General features: G+C 43.4%; 1 protein-coding gene across 2 annotated transcripts in view; it reads left to right on the top strand.

Moving 5' to 3' along the window:
• The window catches only part of ca4a (carbonic anhydrase IV a), a 53,128-nt gene extending 40,489 nt beyond the window's left edge, over nt 1–12,639 (top strand). For both annotated transcript variants that reach the window (XM_070857199.1, XM_070857200.1), the window contains 2 exons: nt 1,297–1,457; nt 7,162–12,639. In XM_070857199.1, the coding sequence (XP_070713300.1) occupies nt 1,297–1,457; nt 7,162–7,341 (341 nt within the window). In that variant the 3' untranslated portion in view covers nt 7,342–12,639. The remainder of the gene's footprint in view (nt 1–1,296; nt 1,458–7,161) is intronic.
• The last annotated feature ends 1,321 nt before the right edge of the window (nt 12,640–13,960 follow it).

Genomic DNA, 13,960 nt, shown 5'->3' on the forward strand with positions numbered 1-13,960 from the left:
GCTGCTCTGTTGTGTGTCCCGGGTCCTGGCGCAACGTATATAGTGCAGTGGGGGCGGAGCTACAGCCCTGCGCCGAAAACAGTGCCGGCAGCTGTCCGCATGCGTGGTGGAGTCTGCGCGCATGCGCAGTAGCTCCTCGCCCTCCCAGCGCGTACTGCAGGCTGTGAGCCAGACCCGATGCTCGCCGCCCCTATCCCTGGCCGAAGGGACGACCTGATATTCGCCGCCCCTATCCCTGGCCGAATGCTCTCCTGCTCCGGCCCGCGAGCTATTGAACAGATGGAAACCTGCTGTGCTAACTTGTTTCTGGCGAAAATATGAGGAAGTTGTTTCTATTTTACACATCTTTTGGGAGTATCTCAGCATGCAGCCTTTGGAGCCAATTGGAAAATGGAAACATCACTCGGCTTAATTTGTTTTAGGGAGATCCCTGTACGGATAAAAAAATGATTGTGAAGAAGACCTGTAAAAATGTGCAAAGTAATGAGTGACATGAAAAAAGCCCTGTACATATAAGTAGCTGCTTGTGTTGTTTAAACTACTTTGATTGTGTGTTTGCAGAGTTCCTTTATTTTCTTTTAATCTTTCCTTAAAACTTTGTAAGTCTTGGTGCTTTAGGTGCAGGTTTTCTCCACTTCCTTCTATTTTTTATTTGTTATTGAATGCTTTTTGTGCTTTGTTTAGTGCTTTGTAAGTCTTGGTGCTTTAGAATGTACTTACCTGCGCTGATTTCATAACTCTCTGCAAGGGTTTTCTGTGTGGCCACATATGCTGGCCTAAGTTAGTTTGGAGCAACTATTAGCTGTCCAAAGTGGCTTAAATGGCCAAAACGGCTGGTAATGCCCCCTTTGAAAAAAAATGAAACTTAAAAAAAATCCTAACTAACTCACTTACACTGGCGCAAATTAAATGTGTGGAATGGGGATTTTTAAGATACTCCAGAAAAATCAAGTTGCACCAAAAAAAACAGAGCAACTCCTGGGAAAATTTGGACCCATTGGAAGTACCTTCACCACATGGACTGCAGTGGTTTAAGATGGTAGCTCACCACCACCTTCTCGAAGACAATTAGGAATGGGCAATAAATGTTGGCCTTGCTAGCGCGCCCACATCCCGTGAATAAATTTGAAAAAAACAACAAAGAAATTTAACATGAGCTTGTTTTGCGTTCATTCACTAATCTTCGCAAAATGTAATGTCAAAGCTGCCGTTAGCAAAATGTGTTTTATTATCTATTCTCTTGTTAAATGTTAAAGCTCTTTGTACTTTCCCCACTAAATTGCTATTTTTTTTTAGGTAAAGAATATTTGGCACCTTTCTCACTGAAGGACCTTATTCCAGACGAGGAAAAGCTTAAAAAATACTACCGTTATCGTGGCTCATTAACTACTCCTGGGTGTGAAGAGGCAGTAATCTGGACAGTATTTGAAGAACCTATTCCTCTCAGCAAGAGCCAGGTAAGGTTTGTGTGCTGAGCACCTGGGTAATCTATGCTACCAGCAAGGGGAACATCTGATGGGGCTTATTTTAGAAACAGTTCCACTGGTCATTTTCTGGATCCTTTCTATCTCGTTAAAAGGAAAAAAAGGGTCAGCTTTTGTGCTGTGGGTCAGTGACCAGTTTGAGACTACCCAAAATCATTGCACTTGTGTTCCTAAACAGAGAATTTGAGCACAAAATCTATGCTGACATTACTGAGGGAGTGTTGTATCGTCGTCTTTCAGATGTCCTGTTAAACGGAGGTCCCGTCTGTCCTAACGGGTGGATGTAACAGATCCCATGGCACTATTTTGAAGAAGGGCAGGGGAGTTCTCCCCGGAGTCCTGGCAAATAATTATCCATCAAACAACATCACTAAAACAGATTATCTGGTCATTATCACATTACTATTTGTGGGACCTGTGCTTAAATTAACTGCCATGTATCCTGCATTACAATAGTGATTACACATCAAAAGTACTTCATTTGCTTTGGGACATACTGAGGTTGTAAAAAGCGCTATATAAATGCAAGTCTTTTTTTTTCCTATCTCATTAGCCTGAGAATGATTCAAACCAAAGTCCCATTAGTAAAATAACTGTGTTATAATTGGCTTTGCCACCCAGTCCGTTGATGCACATAATATTGTTGGTGGAGTCACTTGGAGATTTAGTCAGCTCCATTCACTAGCTGGAACAATGGGACAATGGGTTAACCAGCAGGATATTGTGCTGAGTGCCACAAATGAGATATTATTGCTTTACACTGGCCAAAAGAGGATCTTGAAGGTATTGTTGAGTCATATTGGTCCTAATGGATGCCAACTTCAGCCGTAACAATAACCTTGGTGATCACAGTGAGTAACATTACCCGTCTCTGCCCTTGGCTCAGCCCGTCTGCTGCTGAAAACCTCATCCATGCCTTTGTTACCTCTAGACTTGACTTCTACCCTATGTAAAGTAGAGGTGATCCAAAACTTTGCATCCTGTGACCTAACTCGCACCAAGTCCCGCTCACCCATCACCCCTGTGCTCGCTGACCTACATTGGCTCCCAGTTAAGCAACACCTCGATTTCAAAATTCTCATCCTTGTGTTCAAATCTCTCCGTGGCCTTGCCCCTCCCTATCTCTGTAATCTCCTCCAGCCCCACAACCCCCCCACCATCCCATAAGATATTTGCACTGCTCTAATTCTGCCCTCTTGAGCATCTCTGATTACAATTGCTCAACCATTGTTGACCATGCCTTCTGTTGCTTAGGCCCCAAGCTCTGGAGTTCCATGCCTAAATCTCTCCACCTCTCGACTTCTCTTTCCTCCTTTGAGATGTTCCTTAAAATCTATCTCTTTGAACAAACTTTGGGTAACCTGCCCTAACCTGATGTGGCAAAGTCAAATTTTTTGTATTCTAATACTCCTGCCTTGGGATGTTTTACTATATTAAAGGTGCTATATAAATACAAGTTGTTTTTATTCTTCTTCATTCTCCTCTCCTTATTGCCCATACTGGCTGCATTTCATGGGTGTGTGAAACAACGAAGGCACAAGGGTGAAGTTGTGGTGATGGGAGGGTAAGAAAGAATGAGGCACATGCCAGAAGGAGGATAACCCATGAAGATACCAGCATCTTTTATCTTTTCGGCCCCACCGCTGGCCAAGGCCTCAGCCATGCCCCTCCCAAAAATGGCCTACACCCTCTCTTCCAAGGGGGTGAGGTTTGGCTAGGAATGGGGGATGTGCCTTGTGATTGGTGCAGATTGTTGGTAGGTGAGTGGTTAGGGGTAGGGTTCGTGCATTGCGCAGTGTGTGAGGCTAGTGGTGCAGTTGGTAGGGGACGGCTTTTGAAGGTGCATTTGCTGACCTTGACCAATGGTCTGAGGACATGAAGGTTCCAGATCATGGGGGTGACACTGCTGGCAGTGATGGCCTCGGTGATGTACTCCCACATCATTCTTTCTGGTGGGCCTCCTGACCTCTGTGGGTAGAGGGCCTGTCTTGCAGTGTTGACCCCCTGCACAAGACTGGAGTGCTTCATGCGAGACCCTGGGTGCCCCTTCCCTGGCTTGCTGAGCTATTTGTGTTAGTTCATGTTCATGTTGTGGTGGAAATGGAGTCTCTCATTTTATGCCGAGTTTGTTGGCTCGCCATTTGTGAGATGTTCCTGGCACTTCCTGTCTCTCTAATGCAGTCTTAGGCCTAAACCTGTCAGTTATCTAATGCCGACAACAATAACAATTTGCATTTATATAGTGCATTTAATGTAGTAAAAGCATCCCAAGGCGCTTCACCGGAGTATTATCGGACAAAATTTGACCCCGAGCTACAAAGATATATTGGGACAGGTAACCAAAAGCTTGGTCAAAGAGGTAGGTTTTAAGTAGCAACTTAAAGGAGGAGCGAGAGGTGGAGGTGGAGAGGTTTAGGGAGGGAATTCCAGAGCTTAAGGCCTAGCCAGCTGAATACATGGCTGCCAATGAAAATTGGGGATGCACAAGAGGCCAGAATTGGAGGAACGCAGAGATCTCGGAGAGTAGCAGGGCTAGAGGAGGTTGCAGAGATGGGGAGGGGGTGAGGCCATGGAGGGATTTTAACACAAGGATGAGAATTTTAAAATTGAAGCATTGCCGGACCGGGAGTCAATGTAATGGGTGATGGGTGAACGGGTCCTGGTGCGAGTTATGCTATGGGCAGCAGAGCTTTGGATGAGCTCATTTTTACGGAGGGTGGAAAGTGGGAGGCCATCCAGGAGAGAATTGAAATAGTCGAATCTGGAGATAACAAAGGCATGGAGATAGCAATGATCAGTAACCAGCTTCGCAGCGCACTAATCCAACCTGAAATTGATGACCATTCTTCATTGAGTTGAGTTTCTAATCTGTTGTTCACTAGAATTTGTTACATTCCCTGCCCATAACAGCAAGTTCATTTGTTAAATTTATGGTACAGAAGATCAGTGGTCAAGCAGCATAATCTTCGTACTGTCATCCTTAACTTCAAATGCTGCACAGATTTCATGTTTTGTCCAGAACATGCCGTGCCAATTTTGCAGCTCTGTAGACTTACTCGAGCTAACGTTTGAACATCTCTGCTTGGTATATTGATGTGAGGATGTGTGGTGCAAAAATATTTTGTTCAACTATAATTAATAATGTATCAATGAAAGAAAAATTGTTTAAAGTTGATCATACACTTTTCATATTTTTAATGCCTAATTAGTCACTCATTGTTTTAACAGTGTAACGTTATAACATGTCTGAGAGCCACAGCTGTCCAACATTTGTGCTGCATCTCAGGGCAGGAAGGAACACTGACTTCACCTGTCTTGACCTGTCCTATTGGTTACTCATGGGAAACCACTGATGCTGGTTGTTGAGAAGCCAGCAGCTCTGTTTTTAGAAAAAAAATAGTTCCATTGAGGGGAATAGTCATGTGAGCAAGTAATTGGGATAAAAGTACAAATCACTGAACTAGTATGTGGTTTATTTCAATTGAACAATCGCTCGCCGGGACATCATCATAGGCGGCCCCTCGAATGAGGATGACTTGCTTCCACATGAATTCACAGATGTTTCAATGAAGGACCCGATATTCCAGTTCTGAACTCCAGTTGAAGGGGTGGAAGATGCCTGTGTGTGGATTTTTTTAACGTGTGGTGACCGTTGCACATCAGCCACCACACGGGCTTGACAGAGCTAGGTCTTTATCTAGTGGCAAGGGTTAACCAAGACGACTGGAGACCTGCTCTGCTGCACGGACCTAGAGCGCACACATATCACAGTGTGGGCTGGCCCGTGCTGCCCCTGGGCCCTTGGCTCTTCTGGGCCCCGTACCCTCATTTGCCGGATCTCTGCCATCATCTCTCGCCGCTCCTCCGCCACAACACACTCGCTGCACCTTCGCCACGATCTCCCTCCGCACCAAACACTCGCCCAACCTCCGCCACGATCATCCACCGAATCTCAGCCACGATCCCTTCTCGCTCCTCTGCTGTACCAGGGCCCCTGCCGATGCTCCTGCCCACGCTCCAAACAGCGACCTGGGTCCTGATGACGTCACCCAGTCGCCTATCTCGAAGCCGTCGCATACTTGGAGCAGCTCGCGCTGGATGTTGTAGCGGTATGCTCCAGCTCTTATCCTCCTGACCTGTGGAGCTGTTCTCTCACAGGTTGGGGGGGCCACGATGTTCCAGGGCCTGCCAATTCTGTGAAACTATTGGTTCACTCCTGAAGAATAGTCCCTTGGGTGAGGCACCAGAGGGTTCTGTGAAACCAAATGCAACAAGGAACCAACATCCCCAGTAAAGGAGAGGAGACAAAATACAACAACTTGCATTTATATAGCTCCTTTAATGTAGTAAAACGTCCCAAGGTGCTTCACAGGGGCATTATCAGACAAAAAAATGATACCGAGCCACTTGAAATATTGGGAAAAGGGACAAAAGCTTAGTCAAAGAGGCAGATTTTAAGGAGCGTTTCAAAGGAGGAGAGTTAGGGAGGGAATTCCAGAGCTTAGGACCAAGGCAGCTGAAGGCACGGCTGGCAGTGGTGGAATGCTGAAAATCACAGATGCACAAGATGTCTGAATTGGAGGAGCGCAGACTACTCAAAGGGCTGTAGGAGGTTACAGATTTAGGGGAGGCTGGGGCCATCGCAGGATTTGAAAACAAGGATGAGAATTTCAAATCTGAGGCATTACTGGACCAGGATCCAATGTAGGTCAGTGAGCACAGGGGTGATGGGAGAACAGGACCTGGTGTATATTAGGATATGGGCAGCAGAGTTTTGGATGAGAAAGATGGCGGAAAAGAAAAAAAGTGCTGCTTTATAGCCGTACGGGCTCACAATAAAAGAATAAGGAGACACGAGATTAAAAATGTAATTTCCTTTCTGTCGCCGTATCAGCTGAGGATGTTGAATTCTTTGTGAATGATCCACCCCATTCCCAGAACTTAAACAAGCCTGAGGGGGTTAAATACACAACCAATTCTTTGCATTAATGCTGACGGAATCAGCAAGCAAGGAATAGTATCTGTCGGGCCAGATCCTCTCACAATCCCTTGTTTGTGTGTGAGGCAACAGTGCCTCTCTGTGAATAGCAAGGTGCTACTTTAATTCTAAACTAGCCTCCTGTGGATCAGGAGTGTTTAACAGAGCCAAAATAAATCTGCCTGAGGTAGCCCGTGCAGTGTTACATCTACAGGTAGTCACGGTTCCTGTATTTCTCACTGAAATCTTGCCAGGAAATGCCACTGCCTAAACTATTCGACGAGTGGGACAGTGGGGATGTGAAATGGACATCCGGTTGGTCGCCCACTATACACCGCCCAATTTTTTTTTGCCATTTTAGTGTATAATGGCCATCCAATCCAATATTGCCCAATTTACACCATTGCTGAAAGTTTAAAATGACCCCCAATAGTAGCAAATTTCTCTGTTTCTACAGGCTGCGAAATTGGTTCTTGTATCAGCTGTTTTGGATTGAGTGCAGGTCTTCCTGCAGGTTGTAATGTCCACTTCCTATCCATATTTTATTGTCTTTACACTGAGTTTTAGATTAAGCCATGTAAAAAAATATTACTTGCTGTGTTCTTTATGTTTATGGAAAGAATTCTCGAAAAATGATATACCGGATTTTTTAAAATTGCCATCTGGAGATTAACATGGGGTTTATCTTTACTGTTTCAGCTCAGCACATTTTATGAAACTTTCTTCAGCAGTGACTCAAAACCTATAACTTTAAACTTCAGGCCTATTCAAAAACGAAATGGTCGTAAAGTCTATGTTTCGGATTCAGCTGTCAGACCTTTCGATGCTGCAGTGCTGTCATCGGTACTTACAGTCTGGACATCTATATTATTCAACTGAGCAACCTGCAGATCACAACATTATCGCAATGGATTTAAAGGGAAACTCCAGTCATAGAAATATCGCAACCTGTACTGATTAGCAGTAACCAACATTTCGTTTCTCGTCGAGGTCCTGACGTGAAAAGTGAATAAGAAAAAGTATGTCATGTCATCATTTTAATCTACCAGCACGGTTAGCAGATGGGAGGTACGCATGCACTAGTTTGCTATTTTTAGTGTTGTGTACAGTAGAGTGGTACAGAAGAGGCAGTTTAATCATGAAATCTCATTAGAACATGTTTTGCTTCATTCAACTAATTGTCCTTCATAATAGAAGTCTGCTCCCCATAACCCTTGACTCCCTTACCATTCAAAAATCTGCCTATCTCCACCTTAAATATATTCAAACACCCAGCCTCCACAGTTCTCTGGGGAAGAGAATTACAAATAATTCCTTCTGCTGCTTTATATCCAGCAGATTGTCCTCTGGGTTGTTTCCGTGTCAAAGTCCCTTTTTTATGTGGCCAGATCATCAGCTTGACTCCCAGCTCCCTGCGAAGGGGGAAGAGGGGGTGAGTTACCACTCCACACCCATCAGACGAGAGTACACCCCCCCCCCCCCACGGCCGCAGGATGTCAACCTGAGTATTCAGAGGCTGGAGCTCTGCTCTCCTGCTCACCGGGACACTGATGTAATAACATACTTTAAGAAATGCCCAATGCACTCATTACTCTCACTAGTCTAAATGAAGGAGGAGGCTATATCTGAAGGAGAATGTCTACCATAAATCTGAGCAGATTAGAGTGTGCCAAAAGAGGTGGAATAGATTTTTTTTTATATTGAAATTAATTTTTAGTGCAGTAATACATTAAATAATTCAAAGATACTGGACATGTGTCTGAAACAGGGAGAATATTTGTCCCCTTCACAAAGCAGTACAAATTGAATATTTTCAAATATTCAGTGTAGGTTTCCTTTTGTAGTAATGTGCTGCAATTTCCCAGTGTCCAGATGCCTGTTCATTTTTTTATTCAAAGGGTCAATTGTTATTACTTAAATTATATTTGTTTTAGCATGGAACAATGCCATTATTTTTATTTTACCAATTACACTGTTCTAATGAAGAGCATATTAATCTTCCAATTGTCTGAGCCAGGCAATGCTTTGCACCTGTATTTCCTTGGGCTGAGTTTGAAATTTCAGATGGGTCATCGAGAAGAGACATTGAGCAAGATTGTGGTCATGGCAATCTCCTAGAGGAAGGGTAAATGGTTAAGTAGTTTAAGCTGAGATACTCCGAGACCTTAAAGCAGTTAGATACGGAGTGACACTGGTAGAGGTCTGAGAATAGGGACCCCATCACCATTTGCAGGGAATGGTGAACAAAGAGGCCTAAGAGATGGCAGAAATTAGCTTGTAAAATAGGAGGGAGAAGGATATTGTTCTAAGGTAAACAGACTGATAACTTAGTTACCTTTGTATTGAGGTTCATAGAATCATAGAATGGTTACAACACGGAAGAAGGCCATTCGGCCCATCAAGCATGTGCCGACTATTTGCAGGAGCACCACAGCTAGTCCCACTCCCCTGTGTTTTCCCCATAGCCCTGCAATTTTTTTCCTCTCTAGTACTTATCCAATTCCCTTTTGAAAGCTGCGATTGAGTCTGCCTCCACCACCCTTTCAGGCAGTGCATTCCAGGTCCTAACCACTCGCTGCGTAAAATGATTTTTCTTATGTCGCCTTTGGTTCTTTTGTCAATCAGCTTAAATTTGTGTCCTCTGGTTCCCGACCCTTCTACCTTTGGGAACAGTTTCTCTCTGTCTACTCTGTCCATATTCCACATGATTTTATCAAATCTCCTTTCAATTTTCTCTGCTCTAAGGAGAGCAACCCCAGCTTCTCCAGTCTATCCACGTAACTGAAGTCCCTCATCCTTGGAATCATTCTCATCAATCTTTTCTGCACACGCTCTAAGGCCTTCACATCCTTCCTAAGTGCGGTGCCCAGAATTGGGTACAGTACTACAGTTTAGGCCGAACCAGTGTTTTATACAGGTTCATCATAATAGCCACGCTTTTGTACTCTATGCCTCTATTCATGAAGCAATGGTGTAACATTTGCAATTCCCCAGTCATCTGGCACCACCCCCGTTTCTAAGGAGGATTTGAAGATTTTGGCCAGTACCTCCGCGATTTCTCCCTTCACTTTCTTCATCGTCCTCTGATGCATCCCATCCGGTTCTGGTGACTTATCTACTTTAAGTACAGCCAGCCTTTCTAGTACAGGTTGAACCTCTCTGGTCCAGGACTCTCTGGTCCGAAAACATCGGTGGTTCGGCATTAGTTTGCGGAACTGCCGCTTTCCTGGGCTTGGAGCTCACTGTTAAGTGCTCCCGTGACGCTCAGCATCTCATTCTGCTTCCTCATTGTGGAATTATGGGACTTGATGGCACAGTGAAGGGGCGTCAGACCTGTGACAGACTGAGAAATGACCAATCACCAACATTTCCCGCCTCCTTCCTCAGGCAGCGATCACCAGCACTGACCTCCCGTGGTTTCGGCACCGGTCAGATCCCGAGGGTACCGGACCAGAGAGGTTCAACCTGTACCTCGTCTTTATCATTTTTTTTCCCATCCAGTATCTTCTCTACCTTCTCCTTCACTGTCTATGGCAGCATCTACTTCTTTGGTAAAGCAGATGTAATGCACTCATTTAGTACCTCTTCCTCCTCTTACTACGTGTACACTATTTCTATGCCTATAGAAGACTTTTGGATTTCCTTTTTATGTTAACTGCCATTTTATTCTCATACCCTGTCTTTGCCCTTTTTTACTTCTTTTTCACCTCCTCTGACCTTTCTATATTTAGTCTGATTTTCAGGTGTATTCTTGACCTGACATCATACGAGCTCTTTTTCTGCTTCATCTTATTCTCTATCTCTTTCATCATCCAGGGAGCTCTGACTTTAGTCGCCTTACCTTTCTCCCTAGTGGGAATGTACCTTGACTGTGACCGAACTGATTTCTTCTTTAAAGGTAGCCCATTGTTCCACTATAGTTTTGCCTGCCAATCTTTGATTTCAGTTTATCCAGGCCAGATCCATTCTCATCCCACTGAAATTGGCCTTGCTCCAATTAAGTATTTTTACTCTAGATTGCTCCCTGTCCTTTTCCATAGCTATTCTAAACCTCATCATACTATGATCACTGTTTCCTAAATGTTCACCTACTGACACTTGCGCCATTTGACCTACCTCATTCCCCAGAACCAAATCTAGCAATGCCTCCTTCCTCATTGGGCCAGAAACATACTGATCAAGAAAGTTTTCCTGAACACACTTCAGAAATTCTTCCCCCTCTCTGCTCTTTACACTATTACTATCCCAGTCTATATTATGATAGTGAAAGTCCCACTACTCTATAGTTCTTGCATCTCTCTGTAATTTCTCTGCAAATGTGCTCCTCCATATTTTTCCCACTAGTTGGTGGCCTATAGAATACACCTAGTAGTGTAATGACACCTCTATTATTTTTTAACTCTAGCCATATAGATTCTGTTCTTGACCCCTCCAGGACATCCTCTCACTCCAGCACTGTAACATTCTCCTTAACCAATACTGCTACACCACCTCCTATCTTTCCTTTCCTATCTTTCCTGAACACCCTTTATCCAGGAATATTTAATACCCAAACATGCCATGTTTTGAACCAGGTCTCCATTACTGTCACGACATCATATTCCCATGTGGCTACTTGCGCTTGTAGCTCACCAACTTTGTTAACTATGGTTTGTGTGTTCACATGCATACACTGTAAATATATCGTGGATCATCCTGTGTTCTCTCTTATTCTGACCCCACCTAATACCTTACTATTTCTTGCTTTATTGCTACTCGTCTCTCCCAATCCTTTGTTTCTCCTTTCTAATGCTAAATACTGGTGCCCAATCCTTTGCCAACTTAGTTTAAACCCGCCCCAACACCACCAGCAAACCTCCCCATGAGGATATTGGTATCTGCTCTGTTGAGGTGCAACCCATCCGGCCTACAAAGGTCCCACCTCCCCCAGAACTGGCTCCAATGCCCCAGGAATCTGAAGCCCTTCCTCCTACACCATCTCTCCAGCCATGCATTCATCTGCTCTATCCTCCTATTTCTATACTCACTTGCGTGTGGTACCGGGAGTAATCCAGACCTTTTGAGGTCCTGCTTCCTAATCTCTTTCCGAGCTCCCTAAAATCTGCCTGCAGGACCGCATCCATCTTTCTACCTATGTCATTGGTACCAATATGGATCACAACCTCTGGCTGTTCACCCTCCCCCCTCAGAATGTTCAGGTTATTTGATGCTGTCCTCAGTAACATACACTCAACAACTTAGAAGTTTGAACAAAATCAGAAATCAAAAAACCTCAGTTTGCCACAGTGGCTATGATGATTTAGTAATGTAGGTGTATCTGTCTGTGTGTATATATATTTTGTTTGGGCAAGAAACTGTCTTCCCTTCTATGTAGACACAGATTGAGAAACATGGGACTAAAATATTAATTTACAAAACTGCTGTAGCACTGACCAGTTGGTAATTCTCTGTATCTGTAAAATGTAAATGATGTTTTGGTAGGAGGAGAAGGAAATATGTTTTCCTAGGCCATGCAGTGCTTTAATTTGGGTGTGTGACCTAGGGCAGTCTCGAGAGGAGAAGATCTCCAGGAACAAAATAATTAAAGGGTGACATAACCTCAAAAATAAATCCATTCCGAGCTTTAGCAGGCTTGATGTTGGTGAAGAACAGCCTATCCGTGATCAGTTGGTCTCTTATAGTTGTATGGTCTGTCCTAAGTGAATTAGCAACAAAGCAAAAGACGAGAGATATGCCTCTACTGCGACCATTGGACAAAGGCTCCTTTGAAGAGATGTTGCTCCTTTCTGGTTTATTTGCATTTGTCCAAGTTATTTTTGTAATAATGCATGGATTGTATGAGCAATGTAAAATGTGCCAAAAATGTTGTTGCTGGTATCTTTTATTGTTGTATGTTAATGAGAAGATATGGCAAATCCAAACCATTGGATTCTGTTCAAACTATATGCAATAAAGAAATCCTGTAATATTTCTGTACATTTTGAATTGTAATTAATGCAAACGTGTAAATAAAGTTCACTGAAATTTGTAATTTTCTTAACAGTATGAATGTATCTTGGCAGTACTGTGAGAACTGGATGATTGTTATTGAGTTGTAAATTGAAAAATATTTTGCAAATTTTCAAACCAGCTATTTTTCCAGGTTGTTTTGTGACTTTTTTTTAAACAATAAAGAAATGTGCAATCTATCCAATTCCTTCCGTCTTTCTTTAAGTAACAGAGGATGGACTATATGACAGGACTCTTTGGCTAGTTACAGCAACTCTCATCATTTTGAAGTGTATATTGATGAGTAACCTAGGTCCTGACGTTACTTTGCTTTTAATTAAAAGTTGGAGAAGTCTGTGCTTCCTTCCAAATAGGCAGCAGCTAATGAAAGTGTGGGAATCGCATGTTTGATGTATGTATTTTATGAGAATGCAATCTCATTAGTGGCTGTAAGGGGATGCAAGACAACAGCAACAGCAACTTGTATTTATACAGCGCCTTTAACGTAGTAAAACGCCCCAAGGCACTTCACTGGAGCATTATAAAACAACATTTAACACCAAGCCACGTAAGGAGATATTAGGGGAGAAAAGAATTAGGTTTTAAGGAGCGCCTTAAAGGAGGAAAGAGTGGTGGAGAGGTTGAGGGAAGAAATTCCAGAGCTTAGGGCCTTGGCAACAGAAGGCACGGCTGCCAATGGTGGGGCGATTAAAATCAGGAATGCTCAAGAGGCCAAAGTTAGAGGAGCACAGATATCTGAGGGTTGCAGGGCTGGAGGAGATTAGAGATAGGGACGGGTGAGGCCATGGAAGAATTTTGAAAACAAGATGAGAATTTTAAAATGTTACGGCTTGGTGAGTTAGAATAGTAAAGAGATACAAGGCTGAGTTGAGTTCGAGTAGTGAGGGGATGTGAGACTGGGTGAGTTCGAGCAGTGAGGGGATGTGTTTCAATGGACATTTCTTGACCATTACTTTTTATTAACCGTTAAAAAGTTTAATGCAGCTTTGAAGTGCAGAGCTTTTGGAGAAAATATCACAACAGAAAAAAGATGAATTAATGATGTCTGGTAGGTGTTAGCAAACTCAATAATGGAGTGATGTAGTGGGAAGGGGGAACAGCACACTTTCGTGTAAAGAAGGCCGGAAAACTTGACCCAATCTGATAGGTTGCTGTCTCCAATATTCAGATGACCGGCTCAAAGTCTGGAAAACGTGTAAGAATGAAAAACATAAAGGGAAGGCACAGATGTTACTATAAAATGACGATACATGATGAAGGATTGGGTCAAGTTTTCCGGCTGCCTTTACACGAAAATGGGCTGTCGCCCTTCCCACCAAAACATCACTCCATTATTGAGTTTGCTAACACCTACCAGACATCATTAATTCATCTTTTTTCTGTTGTGATATTTTCTCCAAAAGCTCTGCACTTCACAGCTGCATTAAACTTTTTAACAGTTAAGAAAAAGTAATGGTCACGAAATGTCCATTGAAACACATGTTGTAAA

Source organism: Pristiophorus japonicus, chromosome 16 (assembly GCF_044704955.1).
Source record: "Pristiophorus japonicus isolate sPriJap1 chromosome 16, sPriJap1.hap1, whole genome shotgun sequence".
In the NCBI taxonomy this organism is placed as follows: Eukaryota; Metazoa; Chordata; class Chondrichthyes; family Pristiophoridae; genus Pristiophorus; species Pristiophorus japonicus.